The sequence below is a fragment of the Melanostigma gelatinosum genome (assembly GCF_949748355.1).
Source record: "Melanostigma gelatinosum genome assembly, chromosome: 17".
Taxonomy (NCBI): domain Eukaryota; kingdom Metazoa; phylum Chordata; class Actinopteri; order Perciformes; family Zoarcidae; genus Melanostigma; species Melanostigma gelatinosum.
Window position 1 is genome coordinate 15,445,366 of NC_136650.1, and position 25,786 is coordinate 15,471,151.

General features: G+C 40.6%; 2 protein-coding genes across 3 annotated transcripts; both read left to right on the forward strand.

Moving 5' to 3' along the window:
• Window positions 1–13,807: 13,807 nt before the first annotated feature.
• On the forward strand, window positions 13,808–20,135 carry nfe2l3 (nfe2 like bZIP transcription factor 3). The gene is made up of 5 exons (XM_079287869.1): window positions 13,808–14,631; window positions 16,408–16,485; window positions 17,037–17,150; window positions 17,312–17,774; window positions 17,874–20,135. Exons 1-5 carry the CDS (start codon window positions 14,113–14,115, stop codon window positions 18,641–18,643), a joined length of 1,944 nt encoding a protein of 647 aa, XP_079143995.1. The 5' UTR covers window positions 13,808–14,112; the 3' UTR covers window positions 18,644–20,135.
• A 266-nt stretch (window positions 20,136–20,401) lies between these two features.
• Window positions 20,402–22,872, forward strand: cbx3a (chromobox homolog 3a (HP1 gamma homolog, Drosophila)). Of its 2 annotated transcripts, XM_079287870.1 has the most exons (6): window positions 20,412–20,514; window positions 20,592–20,657; window positions 21,385–21,538; window positions 21,726–21,882; window positions 21,975–22,069; window positions 22,265–22,872. In XM_079287870.1, coding segments are annotated over exons 2-6 (534 nt in total). In that variant the 5' UTR covers window positions 20,412–20,514; window positions 20,592–20,656; the 3' UTR covers window positions 22,392–22,872. The 2 variants fall into 2 exon arrangements, with proteins under 2 accessions (XP_079143997.1, XP_079143996.1); XM_079287871.1 differs by lacking the exon at window positions 20,592–20,657 and having other exon boundaries at window positions 20,402–20,514.
• Window positions 22,873–25,786: the final 2,914 nt, after the last annotated feature.

The following is a 25,786-nucleotide window of genomic DNA, read 5'->3' on the forward strand; positions in this document are numbered from 1 at the left end:
GCACATATGACAGCTGGACAGTTCGACAGCCAAAGAGGAAAGACAGATTTTTGCATACATCGTAGCTGTAATTAGCCACACAAACAACCGCGGAGAGAGATAAACCCTGTCTCGCTTACCTACACACACACACACACACACACACACACACACACACACACACACGCACACAAGCACAGAACACACACAGAGCTCTCCTAGAGAGGGCTTGGCAATGAGACAGCACCCATCTGTTTTGAGCTAATTTAACATGGTCACTAAAACAAAGCCGACAAAAGCCCGTCTTGTGAATAATGATGAAGTGACTGTCAACTGAAAAACACTTCTGGTTCTCCTCACGTGTTCGATTCACTCTTTATTGGGCCACGCAGCACAATGCCGCGCTTTCGGTGGGACGTCTGCATGTTTAAAGCCGGTGAGACGTGAGCTCCTGTTGTGCACTTTAACTGCACACAATACATTTGTGCACTTCACTGTATTGTAATGAAGTTTATTGTCAAGACGTTGACACTTTGAATGGCCTACTGTTCAGATTTTTTTCAAAGTAATGATCAGTGTCAAAGCTGGCGATTATCATAACATGTGATATACAATATATACAGTGGTGTAAAGTAACTAAATACATTTACTAATGTGCTTCATTGCAATTCAGGTTTACTTATTGCTACTTTATACCTCTTCCTTGCTATTTTTCAGATAGAAATATTGTACTTTTTATTCCCTTATTACACAGCTATAGTTATAAATTGGGATTCTGATTTGATGTACAAATATATACATGATCACTTTATAAGATATGGTACATTGTTATATGTAACTACCCAAAAGCATATGACACCTTAAAAATGAGTCCGACCTCAACCAACCGCTTACATTAATGCATAAATGCATTTATAATAGTGGTTCAATAAATCAATAATATAACACTGACTGGGACCATTCGGCATAATGAATACTACGACTTTTGATAAATGATGTATATTTTGTTGCCAATACTTCTTGTACTTTTACTTGTAAATTATTTTTGCAAAATGGTATTTCTTATTTTTATATTATTATTCATGAAATATAAGTCAATGATCTGAGTACCTCTTCAACCACTGATTATATTGATTAATTACTGGTGGAATGTATATATGTTCAGTCAAATGCTGTATACATTTTGGAGGTACTGGCACAATTGTTTCTATTTTACTCTTCTGCTCCACAACTTTCAGAGGCAAATATTGTACTTTTTTCTCCACTACATGTACAACTGCAGCTAGTTAGTTAATTTGATACTCTGATAAAAAGCACATACAAAAAATATATATCATTGTTATAAATTAAACTGCCCAACAGTATAATATTAGCTTCACATTAACCAGCTACAAAAGTGAAGTTCTGGATGAATGTATCAATATTTATGATCCGAAATGTTATCTGAAAAAATATACTGAGTATATATTATATTATAGTTTCAATACATTTAGCTGATAATACATCTACGTTCGGTTTGGAATGGCGGACTCATAGTGGAGTATTTCACATTGATGTTTTGGTCAGCAAAGGATGAGAATAATGAACTTCCTCCGCTACTCAAATAAGGTACCAGTGTTGTTATTACTGTATATGCCATGAGATCAGACTTGTACATACAGACAGTCTCATATGTGTGTCCCTGCAGACGCACACTACACACGCAAACATACACAACAGATGGGGGAATGGGAACTGTTGAACCATATCATTGTGACAGCTATTATGACGGATGACTGTATCAGCTTAGAGAGGAAATCCCTCTCTCTCCAAGCTTCTTCTTCTTCTGAGGTCTGATTACTCACCAGCTTGTCTCGGATTTTCTGTATTGGGGTCAAAAGGCGACATTTCAAAGGTTGCGGAAGAAAATAAAACCATTAGGCACATACATTAAGCATCAAAGATTAAAAGATATTGCATGGTAAATTGCCTGGTAAATTGCCAACAGGATGTGCACTCAGTTTATCCGTCTTTTCATTTTTTTCTCTCAATTTTATTCGAAAGACATTTTGACTTTGACATCAATTATTGTTAACCTAGACAATGAAGTTTATATATATATTTTTTTAATTTTTGGTACATTTTTGTCCTATACGCTGGTAATTACAGAGGAAAAAATATTTATTGTCTTTGTATAACCTCATTGATCTTCAGTTTACACCAATCAACAGGCATGCAGACATCCTTTGTGGAAAACGGGCAGCTCTGCTGAATGTCCTCGCCTCTGTCTGTGATGTGTTGCCGGCTGACAGTTTTGTGCATTGGCGAAAGCAACCAGGAGGCTGTTCAGACACCATGACAGTCCACAGATTCTTTGAATGCCACGCGTGGACGCACCAAGGGTGCAGACTCGTTGCCTGGACACTGTTGCTAACAGTTAAATCTAATTCGGATCACATCAGGTTGCTCCTCACAAAAGAGCATCCTGCTATTCATATGATGTTATAGGGTGGGTTACCGATATTATCTCTGAATTGTATGTCTTGATGTATCTGCTGAATGAGATCAAGCTGATGACTGTAAATATGTACTCTTATGGCACTGACCTTTGGAGCATTAAATATGATATACGGCATGAACAAAACCAGCGATTTCTCCTAAGAACTGCTGAGTGGGAATGTTCCACTGCAGATACATGCAGAGAGCAGCCAGCCTTTTGTACAGCTTTCTCTGTTCCTTTCTTCTTCTCGCTCCTTCTCTTTCCCTCATCTGTTTTTCATCCCTGGTTCTGCAGCTTAAAGCAATGTTGTTATTCCAGATGGCTTGGTGCTGTATGGAGAACAGACAAGACGAATACTTCATTTAAAATATGAAAATATGTCAGCATGCGGATATCATTATGGCAGCATATGTCATTTTAAGGGCCCCCGAAATTACCTCCAGGCCTCATGGAGAAAAATAATAAGTGTGTGTGTGTGTGCATGCATGAAGGCTCACATGTATGCCTCTGCATCTATACAAAACTCAGATGTGCAGATTTCTAACACATGTTTGCCTGTTTCTCAGAAACCTTGATCGCAAATCATATCTAGCACTAACCCAATTAGCTTTACATCTGGCTTAGAGGCCGAAAAAACTGTGACAACGCAGAGATAAATAAAAGGAAAAAAAACACAAGACAAACTGACATACACAGTTTCGGAGGCAGAAATGAAGTGCAAGATGGACATATATATTCCTCCAATGCTCACTGTTTTATATCACTCAGATTGGTGCAGGGGAGCCAGTCTCCGTGAGGCTCAGTCTCTATCTAAATCTGCCTCCGGTGGGTCCTGAAGGTGCCCCTTCGCCAAATGAGCAGCGTAAAGCATGCCCCAAGGCATGGCCCAAAACAACACCCGAACAGCAAAGCACTAAACACTAAAACATGAGTGCAGCCGAACCGTTGGGTTTTATAGCCTACAACTCCCAGTCACAAGCCCTCTAATGCCCCGTTTAACAAGCTGAAAATCCTCCATTTATTCTCACTCCATCTCCCTTTAGGAGCTCCTCCATTACCATTCACAAACAAAGGCGGGGCTGAAATACAGGCTGTGAAGGCTAACGCTTACGTGCTAGCGTAAATGGTGTTAATGCATGTAGGGAGGTGAGGGAATAGATGGCGCTACGTGTTTGCACGTGTGCATGTTTTCATTTTGTGCATACGGTGTCCATGCAACAGTGTTTGCCACAATAGGGTTAGCCTCAGCAGGGAGAAAAGCTTTTCATATAGCAGTTACATCATCAATGGACACTAACTAATACACACTGAAACAGATACTGATGACACTTTAAGCATTTCTTTGAGGCTGGGTACGTTTTTGTGCAGACCAATTTGTGATTTGTGGTATCGGGCTCGATCAAATTAAATAGTTTTTACGTGCAGATGCACCAGTTGTGTGAGTGGATTGCAGCATCAGGGGAGGGAACTGAAGTAGAAGAAGAACAGGGAAGAAAAGCGATAGCGCTGTGGGGTCGGAAAGTTCGGGGGAGGATGGGGGTCACTCTCTCTGCTCTCCCATCATGAACACAGGAGATTGGATGAAGTCTTCATCAGCGTTACACTCCACCAGTCACAGTCCTGTGAAACCAGCACCGTGTCCCCCAGTACACACACACACCTCCTCTCACTTCAACAATGCTGTCACTCATGGAGGCCGAAGAGACACAGGGAGTGCTCCATCATGGGTATTAGCTATGGGGATCAGTTGCTTTAAACAACAGAGGAGGGGTGTGCTTTTGCAGCCTATCATTTAACAACTGATGAATACCTTTGAAGTTGTGTCTCTATTTATTAGATGTATTTCCCGTTCAAATTGGTTGTTCAGAACAATAATGTAGCATCGCAAACAGGACAAATACTCTGGATTGACTGCTTGTAAAATCTGCTTGTAAAATCATTTCAGGTATTAATCATAATTTAGTTCATTTTTCATCTTAGGTTTCACCACTTCCTGTTAAAGTGATGCGTTCTTTACACTTCATTTCATTCTGTGGGGTCCTTTTACCAGCTCTGGTAGAAGAAATTAAATCAATTTTGAATGCACGACACAAAATAGCAATGAAAGCCCTGCATTAATGTGATCTGGCTGGTTGAGTGGTTGTACTTTCCAATGAGGTTTTGTTTGTTTGTTTGTTTTGCTGCTTTTCCACCCTAAAATACGGGGATTGGAAACATGCAAACTATAGTGTCTCAGTGGCCTAACGGACCAGTGGTGTTGGAGCAGGGATCATGCTCTGCGAGCCAAATTCTTTTCCCCTCATAACACCGTCTGTTTTTTCCTAGTCAAGCATGGCAAATCAGGGTCATCATCATTAATATGCGTGCTTGTTTAATCACGCTCCACAATCTGTAAAACCCGGTCGTTATAGGGTTATGTGAATTCATCGATACTAAAATTGAACTCACTGTATTCCAAACTTTCCGTTTGAATAAGTGTCAGAGGTGTAGACGTGTGGAATGAAAATTAAAAGCATGGCCCAAATGGTATTTGTCAAATTTAAATTCCCAGAGGCATGTGGAAATTGAATTCCTTCACAATTTTAAAGGATGAGCAGCAGCCCAAAGCACAGACCAGATTAGCCACACTGATCTTACACCAATACACCTCCAAACAATTTTTTGGACTTTGTGTTTATAGCTTTGGGAGGACATATTTATGTTCGACGCCGTGACAGGGCTAGAATTCTCAAGAGTGCTATGATGTGGACAGGAAACTCTGAATCTCTCTCCCTCACAAACATCGTACACATTTTCCTTCTCCTCACCCAGTGCTCTAAAACAACAACTTTGACACGATCTGCGCCGGGTTGCCGGTAACTCGAGAGCAGCCTGCTCGAACACGGAGCGCTGAGGAATCCTGTTGCTGTGAAAGAGGGGCAGTCAAGGAACCAGTCCACACTGAGGTGGGTAGAAATCGATGGAGTGGATGGTATAGGGAGCCTACACAGGACCCACTGGGCCAAGGCCCCTGGTGAGATATAGACTCAGGCCATCTGGATAGCCGACAGGGGAGCCCAGTGTTTTTGCCACAGAAAAGAGGAGCATTCACCACATGTCCCTACAGTGGAGATGGAGTGGACTGGGATCTTTGGTGGTAGTGGTGTTGGTAATGTACAGTACAAGTACACACGCACACAAAATCCTTCTCCCTTCTTATGGTCACAGAAGTGCAGTCAGGCCTCTGTAAACATCTGTCAGCCATTGCCTCCGTCGTCCACCCCTCCTCCCCAGACCCCAGCAATTCAGCGTGCCCTTTAACCTTCGACTGAAGAAAGAGCAATTGTGACTTTCTGCCAAAAACTAGCAAAGAGTTCAATCCTTTGACAACTACCTCAAGAGCGGAGAGAGATTTAACTGCGTGTCTGATTATGGATAAATCAGTCTTATCATAACAGCAAATACTTGTTTGGCTCAGGGTTCACAGTCCAGGAAAGAGGACTTTAGAGAGTACAGCTGCACTTTAGTGATTACCAGAGAATGCGGCAAAGTGGAAACCCCTCGGGTTATTTAGTCTTTTCAAAGGTTCTTATACTTAAATACTTGAAAAAATGTCCAAAAGTAAATCATATATCGTATATCATATTCACAATATACTCCTATTTACAATATATATATATTTACAATATATTCATTTACAATATATTCACCTGAAATACGAGCAGTTAAAGCCTTTTAATTGCATATGGCAGCATGGAAATTCAAGCTGTTGCATTTAATAGACAGACTATATTATCTTTGAATAATGCAAGATTTTCTTTCCTGTTTAGTTAACCAGTAAGTTCAACTAATAAGATTTGTCTGCGGTTTGGACAGTCGAGGCTCTGATCTACCATCATCTCACCCACTCTACCTCCCACAGGAGCCAGACCTGCACCACAGATCCCTGGACACAGAACAGAGCCCCCATCAGCTGCCTCTCTCTGGGGCCCTCAGGCTTCCCCTCCATCCCTCCCGCCCTCTCTGCTTCCAGCAGCCCCCACAGGCCTATCCTCTCCACATCAATTACAGCCTATCCCCCGTAGTGCCGGCCGCTCCCTCTGTGACCCCAGGGGTTACAGAGTCAGCGAGGTCAGAGGTCGTTCTCCCCACTGCTACCCCAGGCATCTCTCAGAAGTCTCTGCAACTGAAACCCTGCGGCCCTGCACGACCCTTCGTCGAGGCGGGAGACACAGGGATCCCCCTGTTCCCGTCAACAATGGTCTGTTCCAAACGTCAGCCCGAAATATAATTTTCATATGCAATTTTGCATTTGGTAATTACGTTACCACTCATAGGTTTCTCCTTATTGTCATAAATTTGTAAAGTTACACTGCAACTTTACTTGCTCAGTAATCTGTCACTTTTCCCTCTTTTACCCCAAAAAAAAAACATTTTTTAAGGATTCTACCATGTATATTTATGTTGATAGCATGTTGAAAATATGTGTTCTTACTTGGTCACATGCAGTGTGTTTTGTAAATAAAACTAAATGTAATAAATGAAATCAGAATTAACAAGAACAACTGAGGGTACCTATAAATGTCACCACAGAAGACATTTCGGTTGTACCTTCTTACACAAGGATCAAAACTTACTGAACCAACGATGTTTCAACCACACCATGAGAATATGAATATGGAAAAAGTCAGCTTGTGGCCATGAAAATCAATCGCTAATGGGATAAAAGGGTTTACTCACACATCGTTTCCTGGAAGATACTGGAATATCATGGCTACCTTGCTGAGAAAAAGTGCCAGTACAATCAATTGTAATGTTTTTACATTTATTTTCTCGTGAGAGGAATGAAAATGATCTTCATTACTAAATGTATGCTCTTTGTGGCAATTTCTGTTCACTTTAATCTATTTAAATCAATCATTTATGTTGCCAAACATATAGAAGGAGAAGAATTGCTTTTGAAATCAATTGCACTGATTTTGTTGTAAATCTCACAGTGAATGGCCAACAATGAAAGGATGTAACCTGGATAATCAACCTGGTTAAAAAGCAAGTCGATGAGCACGGCCATTTCCTTGACCACAGAGTTTTGACGCGGAACTCGGCCTCACTGAGCAGAACCGTATTTCTGTCATATACCTAGACCTTGCACTGTCAATACCAGACACATTATCTCGAATGGGAGAGTCTGGGGGTGGAGGGAAGAGGAGACAGGGAAAGAGAGAGAGAGAGACAGAGAGACACGGAGAGCGTATAAGCACGGTATCTCTATTGATTAACTGGAAGAGGACCTCCACTCCACCCTCTCCTGTCCAGACATATGGGGTAATAAGGACCACTCTTCTCTACTGCCGTCCCCCCGTCTCCTCCTCTTCTGCCCTCACCCTGCGAGAAAGCCTTTTAATCAGCCCCCGGGGGAATACATGGATATGATATGGGAGAAAAAAGGAGGGGAAGCGAGACGGAGGAGAAGGAGATAGGGTGAGAGGAGTCCATAAGTAAAGCAGACACAATAGCTACAGAAACAGAGTGGGTACAAAAAGGCCTGAAAACAAACATATCCCGTATAATTAAACATTCATATTACACACAAAAATGAATAACATTTTTAGTCCGTTCCATTTCTTCCTCAAAGTTACACATCAGAATAATTTTCTTATTTGTAGCACTGCATATGATGGCGTGCACATATGTGCGCCAAGCACATCTGAGCTGATATCGTTCCAAAGCTACCAGGTCACCTCATACAGGATCTGTTTTTCTGCTCGGCCAGGGCCATTTTCCTCTGTTTATGTAGGGCCTTTCTGTTTTCTTTTCCAAGTAGAAGGCTGCCAATCTCTGCGAGCCAGACCAACTTTATCAAGGCGTCCATCTCAGTCTCTGACATCAGATCCACGACTGCTTCTTTTCACATGCTGAAAGAAAGTTTGAAAAGGAAATCTGTCCGCGCCTCACCCCATTGCTGGCCTCTCAGCCTCTGGACTCTTGAGACATGGTGAGAGAAAGGGAAGCAGGGAGGAGAAAGTGAGGAAGAGCTCAGTCAAAACACATGTGGTTGAAGCAGCTTTGATATTTTGTTTTGTTATATTTTGAGTGAGATGTTACTGACCATAGTTATATCGCTATGCAGTTGAACAGTAAAGAGCCTTATGGAGCTGCAACATTTCAATTAGTGAACAGGTCCAGTTCCTCAGGCTTCAGTTGAGTTGGAGGGAATAACCTACAGGTCAGTCCTTTTAAACCACAAAGCTTGAGTGATAACGCCCCCTAGTGGCCAATGCTGCATTCGCATTTTTTTTGTGCAGAACGATTGCTTTGCAAAACATTATCACATCAGACGCTGAAAAAGTTGGGAATTATTACGTCTTACATGGCTTAGTATGGTAATAAAAACAGCTTTCATATATTACTGTCAATAGAAGATATATTGCTGCTGCTGCTGCTGGAATAAAGAGGAAACCCTGCTAACTACTAACACAAAGCAGTCAGTTTCTTGCAGACCGGTGGGACACGTAATGTAGAAGAGGTCTGTCTAGCCAGTCCATCAACATTAAAACAAAACCTGTATTGAAAAGTAAAAAGAATAAAACCCTGAAAATAGCAATGTATTTTCATTATTACAACCCAATTTGCAGAGAGCCAGCCTGATGTAAAATTGCTTCCATATGCCTCCGCTGCGGGGCGCCACACAGTCTGCCAGAAGGGCCATCATAGGTTTTATGATGATTCACGCTCTGTGATTGGCTGATGCAGGACGTTGGAGCTGGAGCGTTGGACCAATAGGAAGTCCGAATTTTGAATCGTTTGTGTGATTGGCTGAACGCAGATGTCAATCAAGCAGCCAAGGGGTCTGGAGGCAGAGAGCGGCCAGTCTCTTGTTTTGCTCTCTGGAGGACGGAGCTCCGCTAGTTGAGCCCGTCCAGTCACACGCACACACACACACACACACACACACACACACACACACACACACACACACACACACACACACGCACACACACACACACACAGACATGAGACACACACACAATTACATACTGCATGTCACAGACTCACTACATTTACACCTGATGGGTTAAAATAATTATATTTATCAAGAATAAATAAATATATATATATATATATATATATATATATATATATATATATATATATATATATATATATATTATAGTTCAAAATTGTATACATTCTTATATGAAATATATTTTAATGCAATTAATATTATGGTAGGCTCCTATTTACAAAAAGCCTAATTACTGACCATACAATTAGAAACAAGTACATATCTAGTATTTTACGTTTTGGATTATAATAACAGTAATTAGGGTTAGAAATAAAAAAAGTTGAATTTGCTTTGCACTTCAGCCTGATAAAACAATGAAGCATATTTATAAATTAATCAAAACATTTGTTTTTACTATTGACACGAAATCAGATGAACATATTTCCACTGGCTTATTATTTTATTTGGAAATAAAACAAATATATAACAATATAATATATATGTTATCAGAACAGTATAATTTCTAATAATCATCCATATTGGAGAATATTATTTCAAATGTAAGATCAGTCTTGCAAAATCAAATAGAACTGCATCTACAGTATTTAACTTTTGTCTTTTGCTTTGCTCCTATAATCACCTTTAAGGTGCAACAGATAAATCCACTGTAGATTATTGATTAGGCTAGGTTAAAATAATATTTCTCACCCACATTTCATGAAGAGCTAAACGTAGTACTGCCTCTGCCCCCAAAGTCTGATAATAATTAATTAAATAAATAAATAACATTAGGGTAAACAATATCATGTGAAAAATTTAATTTTGTACTCATCGTGGCTTTAAATCTGACTCGAGACCAGTATATAAAGGACTTTCAAGGACAGTTTAAATTGTCATCTCTGGGGTAAAAAATTATATTAATAACGACAAAATAGTCCCATGGAAGTCACCTCGATTTCCCTCAGGTTTCCCATGAGTCTTTGCAGCACCTAAAACATGTGCGCACGCGCACTTAGCCCTCCGCAAGTCACGTGTAATTCCACCAATCAGCTTCGTCCTCAGAGTAGTACGTAGGAGTGATTTAAGAGCTCTCCCCTAATAAATCTGTCAGAACTTCACAAAGTTGATTTAAATATGTTTCACATCGTTATGAACATACTTGTGGATTAATCAATGGCTGCACGCTGGCGTCAGATCAATTGGAGTAGACCACTCTTCACAACTTTTTTAAAGCGACGCGATTTGGAGCGTTTAGACTCTGGATTTGTTGTGGCCACCGAGTCAAATCTGTTAAACTCACACCAGGCGGTCCTCAAATGTCATTCGTTTTTTTCAATGGGCTTTTTTTTGTAGCTTTGCAAAACTCTAAAGCGACAGTTTCTCGATGTGTGAATGTTAGATTGTTGCAGTTGGTCTGTAACAATGCTGCAGTTGCATCCTAAATAGCAGATGAGCTCTACAGCACGTCTGCACTTGTGCTCACTCGGCAGTGAGACTCCGAGGTGTCATTGACAATGTGTGTTGACCTAGACGTGTTGGAGCCGCTCATCATTGCTCCCATAATTGAATACGACTTCCCAAACTTCTCGTATGGTGTCAGGCTATTTCCAAAAGGATTGCTGGTTTTCTTTGCTCAGAAAACTCCACTACAGCAGCAACTCAGAGGTAACTAGATCAGTGCAGTGGAGACCCGGAGGAAGTGTTTTATCCATTTGAACTTCAACACCTTATTTATTGCATATGCTGTGTGACATAATGTCAAGAGTTTTTACTGTCTACATTAAGTTTTCACATTATATGTTACGTCAAGTCAGGAAAACGATGTAAATTCAAATTGTATCTGGTAAAACGCATTCTTACTCAGACTGTCTTAGGCGTTATATACACTGTCCCATTTGGTAATTGTGCATTGTTTTCATTTAGTGACCTATATCTGATATCCATTAATGTTACCATTCTTTGACAGCAGGGGTCGCAAATAGTCCAGGTCACAGACACACTCCAAAGTCCAGCCCAGTGACTTGGAGCTGAAGTCAGTCCTGTTTCCACTGACAATTTATATCAACATTTATATGACCATAAAAACACAGAAAATTTGATTTGTTTAATCATAGCCCACAGCAAAATATACACAGTGTTGAGTAAGGTATCTACAAATACGGTTGCCTGCACTTTACTTACTTACAGTGTACTTCCCTTTCGTGTTACTTTTAGATTAGTGTTACACTATTATCAGATGAGGTAGAATAGAATTTAAGTGTTATTGCACAAAGTACAAAAACATGAGAGAACAAAATACAGTTTAGCATCCAACCAGAAGTGCAAAAAGCAGTAATGCCCAGTGTAATGTGCATATTGGATAATATACAATATATATGATAACAGTAAGTGGTGAATATGAGGAGATATATACAGTATGGACATGTGCAGCAGTTATAGACACAATTTTTTTTGCCAAAACTTTCCCTTGAGCAAAACTTTGAATGCAAGACTTTTATTTATATGGATGCTTCCTCCACCACTGGATATACACCACTACATGCTGTATGTATTTTACAATTTTCTTCCACAATAAATGTTTTCTGATGGTGAAATCGGTGTCTGTTTTTAATTCTATACCTGGTTTTGTTCTTTTGATTTAGCTTAAGTTTGTCCTCAATCTCACCACTTAAGCTTGCATAGTCTTAGATAATTTATCAGTAAATAAGTGAGACTCAGGATGTTTGAGTGTGTCATGGTATTAGTATTATAAAATTACCTCTTTTGATATTGCCTTGAAAAGGGCCACGAGTGTATGCCTGAGATGTTGGAGGACAAACTGAGCTCCTCCAACAAAAGTTTGTTCGGGAACTTTTATCCTTTGTTTTGGGTATGTGGTATGATTTATGATTGCAAAGTAGAAAAACAAACATGGCACAAACACATACAGGTCTTTCCATTCCTTGTTGGATCAGTTTGTGTCTCTGTTTCAGAATAGGTTAACAAGGAGCCTAGATAAATTACATGTAGGTTATCAAATGTACTAAGCTGGAGGGGACAAACTCAATAGGTATAAGGGGCAACTTCATAATTTTTCAACATTTTTGGGATTAGGATAAATGTGCATGGACAGTATGAGTAATGTGAACAATGAGGAGTTAATATAAATAAACAATAGGTGCATTCAAAATGAAAGGTCTTATTATATAATATGATTCAGATTGAATTGACACCATCCTAAAACCACTGACAAGACAGACCTTGAAACATCCAAAGGATTAATTCAGGGTCAAGGATAAAATGCACATCAACAACATCATCAGTCTGAACGGCAACATCTTGATCTGAGAGTGACCAACTTTTCAGTTCAAATTAGATAACATGTATTTTTGTGCTCGATCTAATAGTGTGTTGTATTTTAGAGCCATTGAGCAATTTAAACCCAAGATTGAATTTTTGAGGGTTCAAATTCCCTCTGTTTCCTCTCTATCAGAATTTATTCCAATATAATAGTGCTGGAGTTATTAAAGTATTTTATCTTTTACTAAGAAAAAGTAGCAACACCACAATATAAAATAAAATCCCTCATTCAATATTTATCTTACAAGTGGAGGCGCTATATCAGAAAAATAATCTCATTGTGCAGAATACCCCCCTTAGATTGAAATTAAATATAATTGGATTATTATTACTGATGCAGCGTAAGCAGCATTTTAATGTTGAAATTGGTAGAGGTGGAGCTATTTTAACTATTTTATACAGTGTTTGGTAGTTTAATTCATCACATACAATGTATTCCATAAACTGACTTGTTTTTAAAGAAAATGTAATCTGAAATATCACATTTTCTGTTTACCCAATCTAGACTTTATATTTCACACCGAGTATGAACTGATTTGTTTTGTAGAAGTCAAAATTCCACCATTGGCTTTCTACTTTGTTTGGAGGATAGTTAAAGACATCATAGTTGAACAAGTTCAAATTGTAATTCAGCCGATTACCAGTAGGCCAAACATATAACAAAAACGTCCTACTGACCATGTTCCTGAGAAACTCCTTTGGGATCAATGAACTGTTAGAAATACGAAATGAATACAACGAAGGGTAATATTAAATATTTTTCTGAAGCGAAATCAGCAAGGTTTCTGCTACTATTTCTCTGAAAATGTGTGTCCTTATAAGTGGGGTGGGGGCTGGCGAGAGGTAACAACTGTCCCTTACTCTCATTGGTCAAAATTACAACTGACATTGTTTTTGTCCAATCAATCTTTTACGGCGAGAGCTTTGGTCCAATCTGTATTGAGCTATGCAAATCCTGAAACGAAGTTTCCCCAGTAGCAGCACGCCACAGGAGTGACAACGGTTAGCTTCTCAGATGTTTCATTTTCTATTTAATTAGCGACGCCGGAAAAGATTTGATAGCGAAGTGTCGCCGACGAATAACTGAAGAGCAACGTCTTCGCTATGTTTGCGCCAACAGATTCCGATTAACCGGTGATTTAAGATGATAGCCAGCTGCTAACAGCTAACTAGCACTACTATCTAACGATTTCACCGGCACAGGCGGACCTCTTTGTCTGACAGGGGAAGGCGTGCTCTTTTGTTAGGCTTTTCCCTTTGTCCACTCGGGAAAGAGGAACTGTTGGGTCAGTATTTCACAGTTATCTGCAGCCCTTAAAGCATTTAGAAAATGCAAATCGCGAAAAAGTACTTGTCAGAAGGCCTTATTCAGTTAACGATCTTACTCAGTTTGATTGGAGTTCGCGTGGATATCGACAGCTACTTAAGCGGCTATTTTACGCCTCTGATAGAGATTAACTTGGGTTCGAGCTCAGCCTACACCCAGACACCCTTTCATAATTTGAGAGACAATCTTGACGGATATAGTGTGCACCCAAAATGTCCCGAGTTGGACTATTTCTTTGCAAGTCGCCGGCTCCTCGACGAGGTGAGGACCCTTGGCTCACGGAGCTTCCCCACACAGTTGAACGCATGGCTGGTGCACCAAGTGTCTGCCACTGACAAGGCTGACTGTGGGCCTTCAACCAGCAACAACACTGACACCAACTCAGGGTTATTAGAAAGCCCCGGGGACGAAGCCAGGGATGACAGTGAACACCTGCCCGACAGTGGCCAAGAGGTGTGCCAAACAACAACTGAACTTGGACAAAGGCCTTGTAGCACCGGAGCTTGCGGGTTTCTTAAAGAGGCAAGTGTGTGTGAAATGTAACAGAAAGTTAAACAGACGTTGCTGCTATGTAAGCTAACGTTATAGGACCAAGACTGGTTGGCTGTCCGACTAAAGTAAAGCTCGTTGACAGAGAGAGGTGGTGTACTGGCGTTACAACTTAATCAGTGCTAATGCTAACCATTAGCATTGACCCATGTTATACAATGATGGGTGTACATCCAACCAGTAACTTACTATTATGCGACCTATTCTGGAGCACCAGGCAGGCAAACAAGACACACACACAATGTAATAACCTGTTGACAAAAACTTGAAATGTTCAGTCACTTTCACTTTGTGTGGCTCTTCCTGTTCTGTAACACGTTGTAATTCAGTGAATGTCATTTCCTAGTTAGATTTCATCATGATAATTCAGTTACTCAGTACAAAGAATACCTAACCGGTCTAGCTAAACCAGTAACTTACAGTGGTAAAGTATTTGACTAACTGTTCACTGCACTCTTAAGGAATTTGTCACATTAAGCCATGTCTGAATAGTCAGGACAGTAGAATTAACTTCACAGATAAGACCAGTGTATCGGATGACCACACAGCTGTAACACTATTTGCCAATAGGTTCACTCACTTGTTATTATTGTTAATAAAAACATTGAAACATAATTACCAATAATAACCAATTACATGTGTTGTTTCATAATTTCTATTGTAATCTGTGACTTCCATTATATATATTTATTCCCCAGTAGTCCAGTTTTTCAAGCTCAGGGTAGAAACAGCTGCTTGGTGAATGTTATGTCCTGAGGGCAGTTGATGTCGCCAATTGTGTAACTATATCCCCTTTATTCAGACTCAACTACCAGCTGTGGGCCTTGAGAGGTGGAGAAGTGAGGCTTAGACCCACACCCTGTTTGCTTACACAAAAGCGGTGGTCCATACTTATACACTTCCCCCTCCCAGGGTTCTTTTTCACATGGATAATGTGATGTCGGCACATCTTTTATTCCTTACCCACTCTTTTCTAAATAGCTTAACTGCTCGTAGGGTAAGTTTTAGTAGTTTTTGGAAATCTAACGCTTCAAAGGAGAGGACTACAGCGGTGATATTTGAAAATATCAAGACCTATCTATATTCAGTGGGCCATTTGGAGCAGGACAAGCTACTCCAGTAGTCATGTTTTTGCCTCTAGCATTCAGTAAAAACTTACCCAACAGTCTTTTCTCCTATTGGAATGGGTGAGAATCTACCCCGTTATCACTTGTGCACTGAAAATAGATTTTTGTCTTTGTTGGGATGTACCAAGCATATTGTGTCTGGCCGACGGCTGCTGCCTCACATTAAATGCTGTACTCTGTTTATCAGCAATGTCTTACAACATCTAACAGGGTTGGGTCATCTCTGAGAGCAGTTAGCTTAACTGTTAGTATATTAAAATGAATCCTAAGCCCCACTTCAGTACACAAATACAGCTGTAAATGTGTTGTTAAAGGCTCTGACCACAGGTGACAGGACGATGAAAGGAGTTTTAAATGTAGTCTGTACAGTTGGTCTATGTTCCCTCTGGTGTTGTGACCACCGCTAATTAAAACAAGCATTGTATCTGTCAGAACAGTTCTTTTTAATATATTTCTAAGATATCCAATTATCTACGATAGCCAGGTAGGGGTTACCAAACCAGAAATGTAATTGTCTTTTGATGTCAACTCACAAATCAACTCTTTCGCTTTCATCTTTGACTCTCCTGATCCCCAATTATGTCTTCCCTTTTTCTCTATCTGCCTTTCTTTGCCTTACCAGGAGGAGGTTAAAGTTAAAGAGGAGGAAAAACCTGCCCCACTCACTCAGCTGGCTCACAGTTCCACACTGGAGCAAGAGGTATGATCCTGTTTGTCATAGTGTTCATTTATCGCTGTGTACTGTTAAAGATTTGGCACATTGCATCATTTGCTTTTAAAAGTTTATGGTTCACTGAAACATAGCATTTTTGGCTTTATTGTAGTGCTCACTACAATGATTCAGTCTGTGACAATAAGCGAGTCACACTTGAATAAGGCTTACTGTCACGTGACTGTTGAAAATGACCGTGTACCTATTTTTAACCTTAAATTCATGTTCTCACGTGACTCAAACTACACCATTCTGATGATGGTGATGTTGTGGTTACACTGTAAGATTAGGGGATGTTGAAGCACAATAATTATTGAATGTCTTACAGAGAGAGTTCACAATCCTAATAATCTATACAGCTGGCTTTTTCAAGATGTTTTAAGAGTATAAAATGGCATTTTCAACAGTTTTATTAGCATATACTGTGGTATGATTTTGAACTCTGGCACAAATACTTTTATTCACATTGGAGACATAACATCACCACACCACATACTGTCTGTGCTTTATTCTATGCATTTACTTCTTCCCTATTTCAGAGTCTTCTTGAAGGCATCACTGCGCTGTCTGATCCAGCCCGCCACCAGCCTCCCACCATTGATATTGACCAGCATTGGAGCAATTTACTCTCTCTGTCCGTCACTGACCTCGACGTAAGTTTTGGCCGCTGGAATGTATTTTACTTGAAGCCTAATATTGATTTAAACAGTCATTCAGATGCATAAGGAAATAAATATCAGTATGTATGTCTTGTAATGATTTGTTTCTTCTAAATTGCAAAGAAAATCAGCTAACAAGCGTGTGTCATGTGTAGGACTTGGACTCCCTTGTTACGGAGCGTCTGTCAGACCTCGGCACGGACATCCCCAGCGCCATCAGCCAGGATGTCAGTTTGCATGATGCTATGGTAACCCGAGCGTTTGGTGTGGTGTCTGAAAGAGTCGATTCCAGGCCGGTCGCCCAACAGCAAAGAAACCTCTTTCGACTGGAATCCACAGGCTCCTTGCACTCGGACCCGTCACCAGGGATGGCAGTGGGCCTGGCTGCGCTCCCGTTTGCGTCAGTATGTAATTTAACTGGAAATGTGTCATCGCATAGTGCACTGGGTGGCTGTCTGGATGAGGCAGTGTTTGACCAGATCAATCAGCTAGGTTTGGAAGGCCTGGACACTCAGCTGATGGGCTCTCTGGAGAGCATAAACCCGCAGGTCCTCGAGGACCTGGACTCTGACTCGGGTCTCTCCTTGGAGAGCAGCTCTGGAGGTCCAGTCTCCCCAGGTTGGTTCAAACATTACATTTCTTTATTGCCACGGCTTGTTAGGTTAAGACATTGTTTGTCTTACATACTAATGCGTAATTAACTCCTCAACCGCCCAGGCTCATCCGAGATGTCCTCGTCATCCAGTTCATACTGCGAGGACGAGTGTGGAGCTACAGGCTACAGCAGTGAGGTGGATTCAGTCCCCTCAAAGGGCATCATGGACTACAACACAACGTGGTCCCCCATTGATCTGAGTGAGAGTGTGTGGCATGACCACAGCTACTCATCTCCTGCTTTCGTCAACCAGCCATCAGTAACACTTCCTCACAAAGGTATCAAAGAGGAGCCTCTCAGCGATGACGATGGGTCAAGGTTTGACGACAGGGATCTGAGTCGTGATGAGCTGCGCGCCCGTGCCATGTGCATCCCCTTCTCTGTCCTGCAGATTGTCAACATGCCTGTGGAGGAGTTCCTAGAGGTCCTTGACGGTCATGGCTTCTCCGCTGACCAGGTGACCCTCCTGAGGGATATCCGCAGACGGGGAAAGAACAAACTGGCGGCGCAAAACTGCCGAAAGCGCAAACTAGATGCCATCACAGGGCTGCAAGAGGAGGTGGAAAGGTTGCAGTTTCAGAGAGGCAGGCTGCTGAAGGAGAAGCAGCTTACAGCCAAGACAATGGGTGCTGTGGGCCAGCAGATAAAGCAGCTGACCAGAGACGTCCTGGCCCGGCTGAGAGATAGTTCAGGACGGCCCCTGAACCCGGAAAGATTCACCCTGCAGTGCGGGGCTAACGGGAGGGTTGTAGTGCAGCCTGTCAGACGGCCTGCTGTCTCCACATCAACGGGTACCAAAACAGACAAGAGGAAGAAGGACAAAAAGCAATGATGCAGTATTGCCAGCTGAGACTTGAGCTTTTAGATTTTGGGATATTTTTGGACTAACTTGCCTGACTCTGGTTTTGGGATCTCCTCTTTTGCCTGTGTGTGTGTGTGTGTGTGTGTGTGTGTGTGGATTCACCGCGGTTAGGAGCCCAAATCTGCAAAAAGCTGCAGAAAAGCAAAGACACTCGGAACATAAATAATACAAAAATCTCTGTAAATAAATGTTCTCATGGGGGAAAACGTAGCTTACACACTGGACATTTGATGCTTATTGAAGATGGACAATTCACCCTGGGCAGTTTAAGGGATCAGCTAAGCTGCAGACAATGCTACCAGTGCCTGTTAACGTTCAAGTCATTGAGGCTTGTGACAACCAGACATGCCTAAAGTCAACATGGCCAGCAGTGAGACACTTACTGGATAGGGATCTCAGAGGAGGATGCTTTTTGTTTGTTTGTTTGTTTGTCTCCATGTAATCGTGCCTCTCAATGTATACCTATTCAGTATAAGGAGGTTGAAGATTGTATTTATTAAAGTTTCTGAGGATACTGAAATGCTTATATGCATCGTGAGACACTGTCAAACTGCAGTCTCTTTTTTTTCATAATGGTAAGTTTATCTCAAAGTGGTGAGAAAGGGGACATTGCCTATCTAAAGTTTACAGCTTTGTTTCACATATTTGAAGGCATGTACTGTTCAGTAGAAATTTGTACTGAAATGTTGTTTTCCTTATGTCTTTATGACATACAACATACCAATGATTAAATTGACACGGCCTTAATTTGCATTGGATAAATGTTTTGGTTATTGTGAGTGTACATTATCATAACAAGAGTGTTTGTAAGAGGCTACCGTGTAATGTTTTACATTAATAAGTAATTTGTTTAAAGCACAATTTTTCTTAACCCTTTGATTTTAATTACTTAAGATTTTGGCAAGATTATATTCTACCTCACACCTTGGTTATAGATTTTGGCAAATAAAAAAAAAAAACATATAAACTTAAATGCACTCATTGACTACAAATTACCATTATGAAAATGGCCTTAAATGGACTGAAACAATCCCATTTATGGAAAAAAAAGAAGTAAAAAATACAACTGCCAACTTTATTTACTAAGATCGTCATTTGGCTGTTGCTTTTTATATACTTGCGATTATCAGAGTTGAAATCAGTATTTAGTAAAAGTTGCCATCTTATTCATCGGCATATGTCTTTATACAGTCAGATGAGTGCGTTGAATGGAAAAAGGAGCATAAAGTAATGGTGTAACTCATGAATTTCTTTTCTTGTCCCTCACAAACTTGTATTTAATTTTCTGGTTTGACCAAGAGTTGTTTACTTTTCTGTTCGTTGAAATTTCAATATGTTTTGAGGGCAAATGTTTTTGATTGCATGGTGATTGTTGACTGTTGATAGTATGATTTTGCTTAGGGAATTTGAAATGCTCCTGCAGACATTGTTCTTTCTGATTTAAAAACGAAAAAGATTAAACAGCCTGTCTCTTTCTTTTGTCACTTTTTTTAAGAGCATAGTTTCCCCCCTCTTTGAATAACAAGCATTGATGGCAGAATATCCACAATCTAATTTATAAAACACTCACAGGGACACACGAGTGTATGTAGAAGCATGTAGACCGAACACTAATAGTCTTATAAAACCACAACCGTTGAAGGGCGGAGGGCTAAAATACAGAATAACCAGCGACCAGGCGCAAACGCAAAAAAACAAAGCGCGGTTCCCTTCTAGGCTCCCGTAGAAGACCCGCGACTGCGTTAGCTTTTGCCGCCTGCTGCACTGCTGCATACGAGATAAAGGAAAGCTGACCGCGTGGTTAGAAGACATTACTGAAGCAGCTCCTCTTTGTTTTAAAGGTGCGTATGCAAACAATAATTAATTTCATACAATGTTAATGCAAACATCTGTCGTAATTTTTAATCATTTGATCTAGGCAAGCAAACGATAGCTTTCTTTTGCAACTTGGACCTTGTGGCAGGAAACGCAGTTTACGCAGAAAGTAAGCCATAACGTTACGTTACCTCAACAACTATACTATTTAAGCCTGGCCACATGAATACACTGTTAGTGTATGCTAAGCGCACTGCAATGCTATGGCTAAGTTATAAGAATATTAGCTAACAGCTAAGCTAGCGAAAAGTAGACGTTTGTATTTCAGGCTTTTGTTGCCTCCTTGGGCCTTTTAGCATTTTTACCCTGGCGAGTTTGGCATTAATCGTAATTTACTTATTGAATATGTTAACTTATGTTGTTTCTTGACACCACTTTTCGTAATCGATGGTTGCTTTGCTCAAGACAAAGTAAAGTCAAATAGCTAAATGTTCTCTACCACCCGGGCCTAAAATAGTCTAACCAAGCTAGAGTTAGTTAGCTCGTAGGCTAACCTACATACCGTTATGTTGTGATGTGGCTAGCTTCGCATATTCTTTTGCACAACGCGTAGATGACTTGGCTGGTAACTTAGCATTACTAATAGTATTTATGTGTACGTATTTCTTTTCATATAAGCTACTTGATACTTATCAGTTATAATCACAAAAGTTTTTACGACAATATGATTTACGGCCCCTTGATCTATGGATGAGTTGGAGCTTGTTCGTCTCGCCATTCTTCCTTTCAACTTGGTGGTTAAGAGCAGTAGCTCTATGCATGTGCCATGTGAATTATTGGGATGGCGTTGCAAGATAATTTTAAACAATTGAAGTTCTCACACTCTTTGTTTTTAGTGCACAACATGGGCAAGAAGCAGAATACCAAGGGCAAGAAAGATGCAATGGACACACAGGAGGAGCCTGAGGAGTTTGTGGTGGAAAAAGTACTTGACCAACGTATTGCCAATGGAAAAGTTGAATTCTTCCTGAAGTGGAAAGGATTTACAGAGTAAGTTGCCTGGGACACCTGCCTCCCTGGTATGGGGTTGTGCTATGCTTTTGTCCACAGTTACATTTTTAGTTGCACGAATAAGCTGCTGTTCTGCATTGAAGCTTATTAAATTCATTGTCTGCATCTGAATGGATTCAAAGTGAAGGTGTGCATATGGTAACCCCCTCCACCCCTGCTTATTTAGGGCCGACAATACCTGGGAGCCAGAGGATAACCTGGATTGTCCAGAGCTGATCTCAGCATTTTTAGAAGCACAGAAGAACGTGAAGGAGAAGCCTGCGCCTGTGAAGCGGAAGGCATCAACAGATGAGCTGGAGACGGAAGCCAAGAAGAAAGATGTGGTGAGTTAACTTAACATTGTACCATGCCAGTCTAACTCACATTTTACCTGAGACGCAACAGAAAATTCTCATGCTTGTTGTCGTCCACTTAGGCTGAGAAACCACGAGGCTTCGCTAGGAATCTCGACCCAGAACGGATCATTGGCGCAACAGACAGCAGCGGGGAGTTGATGTTCTTGATGAAATGGTGAGTAGAGAAGAAATTAGCCCTCTTTATGTGCACTGTAATTACTTTTTCAATTGAAACATTAAATGGTCCCTTCTGTAAATCCCTTTATTACGAGTGATATACTATGGCTTTGTTATGTCCCTAAGAGATGAGTTAAGTAAACAAGGGTCCACAGTTGCCATAATGTTTGTCTCCGCCTTTGTCCTCCTTTAGGAAAGACTCAGATGAAGCTGATTTGGTCCCAGCTCGTGAGGCCAATACTCGCTGCCCTCAGGTGGTCATTTCCTTCTATGAGGAGAGATTGACATGGCATTCCTGTCCAGAGGATGAGGCTCAGTAATACGTCCTATGGTCCCCCTGCAGTCCCTTCACACCCGTTTCCTCAGGACTGAGTTTTCGTCCCTGGCTTGCCTTTTAGTTTTAGCCGTCTTAGTTATTTTTGAAGATGTTTCATCCCTCGCGTTGTATGGCTGTCAAGGAGAGCTAAGTTGTTGTACATATTAGCTGAACTGATTGTAAGGGAGCAGCAGCAGCAGCAGCAGGTGGTGGTGTAATGAAAGATGTCTTCCGGTATCATACAATGATTGATGTGATGGCAGTTTAGAAAATATATTCTTTGATCGAACCCAGCACCGCTCGTATTCAAACCTGGTCAAATTGTGTATATTCTAAATGGTACTTTGTTCTGTGAAGGTGTCAGCCACATCTTCTTTATCAATCTCCTGTTCTTTTTGTTTTCTACACTAGTGCTATTGTTTTGTTCTAAAAGTGCATTTTGTATACATTATTTCAAGTTCTAATAAAGGTTTTATGTGACCAAATTCTTCTGCTTATTTGTTATGGTGGCAATGAAATGTCTAAAATACATATGTAGATTTAGCTATAAAAGTTCAATTTTTACAACTTCATTTGTTTTTAGTCAAGATGATTGGTTGAAAACTAGAAATGTTGACTAATTCGAGCTTATGTGCTGATAGTAGTGTTTGAAACATGGAACTGGTTTTATGATTTGGTTAAGCTTTCTAGTTCAACTTTTTGTTCGTCTTATATTCATCTCTGTGGGGGGAACACCGTGACCCCAGCACTGTATGAAAGCTACAGAGATGAGAATATATCCTGTTAACACGGACAGTGCATACTGTACTGTACTCTTAACTTCTCTACCTCATTTTGAGGCCAATCTACATGTGTGGTTAAGTACTTTTACTCGTATACAGTCCCTCAGCACATTTTTTAGCAACAACACTTATGCATTTTGATTTTAGAGACACTTTTATTCTCCTAAATGCAGCCCTTACCAGTTAATTTGTACACAAAGAAAATGAGAAGCTCAATAATCACGAGGCCAGTCCCTCTTCGCTTACTTCAAAATTATAAGATTCTTAATGCAAGACTTTTCTCATTTTGTGACAATATCTTTTCATTGTCGCATTGCCACTTTTAACTGAGTAAATATTTCCAACCGTCTGCCGATCGGTGGTGACACTTTAATATCATTAAAGCTCAGCTCTACCTTTATGAAACAGCTGAGGTCAGCAGTGATGGGTCTCTCTCGGGCCGTGTCGCCAGATGGCAGGACTACCTCTGCAGCAGCGTGGAGAACAGTCTCATGACTGGCATTAGGGTACGGGACATGGACTTTGGGCCTTTTGTGCTTTAGTGTAGATTAAGTTTCTGTGGAAATAAGTTTTTGGTTTGTGTAGAAAAATCCCTCATGACACTTCTCTAAACAGACAAAGTAAATTAGACTTCATCAAAAAATGCTGATTAGGAATTTGCGTTTGCTTTCTTCCTGATACAACGACCCGACTAGAAATGAATCCTTTCAGGAAAAATGTATTAATTCCCACATCAAAGTGGACTTACAGTGGCAAACAGACAGTTTTATACAATATTTAGCAAATGAAGTCTTTAAAATGGGACATCTTAAATTTGTAATACCTTGATTAAGTCTAACCTCTTATCAGTTCAGCACAGTCATCACTTAGGTGCTCATCACAGATGATCACATAACAGTTTACAACTACACATGACATCTCTACAGCACATGATGGTTGTCTATCGTCCAGATCACAGAGCAGTTCCCCGAGTCCGCATTTGTGTCTTCAGAATTTTAGGAATTGCATTTATTAGCTATAACCAGACAACTGGATTATCTAGAGAGACTGAAATACTTTATCTGCTGACTTGTCCAAAGGTAAACTCTACTAGTAAATGAGCTAATATCAGATAATCATATTGATTTATTTTGTCTTACTGAAACCTGGCTGAGTAATGATGAATATGTCAGCCTAAATGAATCAACTCCTCCAAGTCATATCAATACTCACATTCCTCGAGGCGCCGGCCGAGGAGGTGGAGTAGCAGCCATCTTTGACTCTAGCCTATTAAACCCTAAACCTAAACTCGACTATAACTCATTTGAAAGCTTGGTTCTTAGTCTTACACACCCAACCTGGAAAACAATACAGCCAGTTATATTTGTTACAGTGTACCGGGCCCCAGGTCCGTATTCTGAGTTTTTATCTGAATTTTTTCAGTTTTTATCAAGTCTCGTCCTTAAAACAGATAAAGTAATTATTGTAGGTGACTTTAATATTCATGTGGATGTCGAGAACAATAGCCTCAGTACTGCATTTATCTCATTATTAGATTCGATTGGTTTCTGTCAGAATGTACAGAAACCCACTCACTGTTTTAACCACACTCTCGACCTGGTTCTGACTTATGGCATTAACATGGAAGATTTAATAGTCTATCCACAGAACCCTCTTCTATCGGACCATTATCTAATAACCTTTGAATTCGGAGTGTACACCGTTAAGCAAGAGTTACTACACTAGATGTCTATCTGATGGTGCCGTAGCTCAATTTAAAGAAGCGATTCCGTCTGTATTTAACTCGATACCATGCTTCAACATAACAGAAGACTCCTGTGCTAACTTTAGTCCGACCCAGATTGATCATCTTGTCGACAGTGCTACAAGGTCACTTAGAAGGACACTAGACTCTATTGCTCCTTTAAAAAAGAAGTTGGTAAAACAAAGGAGGTTCGCTCCATGGTATAACCCTGAAACCCGCAAATTAAAGCAAACATTCCAAGCAAACAGTCCGGGGGGCAGACACACTCACCACATTTAAGAGTAGGCTTAAGACTTTCCTCTTTGATCGTGCTTATAGTTAGGGCTGGCTCTGGCTTGCCTTGGACCGGCCCATGGACAAACTGGTAGAAGCAAAAACTACAGGGGGACTTCCTACACTGAGCACCTCTCTCCTCCTCTTCTTCACCTCCGTCTGTATGCATTGATGTCCCATTAATGCTCATTACTAACTTTACTTCTTCCCCGGAGTATTTGTGCTTTCTCGCCTCACAGGATGACCGCAGTTTTATCTGGACACTGGTTCTTCAACCAGCCATGGCCCTGCTGACACCTACTACGATCTTCATGATTAACATTATTAATCCGATTACAGATACCATTAATGCACAGTACTGATTATTAATCCGATTACCGATACCATTAATGCACAGTACTGATTTTGTCTCTTCGCCGGAGTCCTTGTGCTTCCTCTCCTCACAGGTTTCCATGGAGCATGGTTTCATCTGGACCCTGGTCCTTCCTCCTACCATGGCCCTGCTGACTCCATCTGCTAATATCACTTTTATTATTACTCACATTACTATTTCATACTACCAATACCATTAATGCACATTATTGACCTGCTTCTTCACCA

Bases quoted from the DNA above. Each gene is read 5' to 3' on its own strand.
- nfe2l3 (XM_079287869.1), top strand. From the start codon at position 14,113: ATGCAAATCGCGAAAAAGTACTTGTCAGAAGGCCTTATTCAGTTAACG. The intron at 17,151-17,311 runs GTAAGTTTTGGC...TGTCATGTGTAG, and splicing joins TGTCCGTCACTGACCTCGAC to GACTTGGACTCCCTTGTTAC. The intron at 17,775-17,873 runs GTTGGTTCAAAC...TCAACCGCCCAG, and splicing joins TGGAGGTCCAGTCTCCCCAG to GCTCATCCGAGATGTCCTCG.
- cbx3a (XM_079287870.1), top strand. The intron at 21,539-21,725 runs GTAAGTTGCCTG...CTGCTTATTTAG, and splicing joins AAGTGGAAAGGATTTACAGA to GGCCGACAATACCTGGGAGC. The intron at 22,070-22,264 runs GTGAGTAGAGAA...GTCCTCCTTTAG, and splicing joins TTGATGTTCTTGATGAAATG to GAAAGACTCAGATGAAGCTG.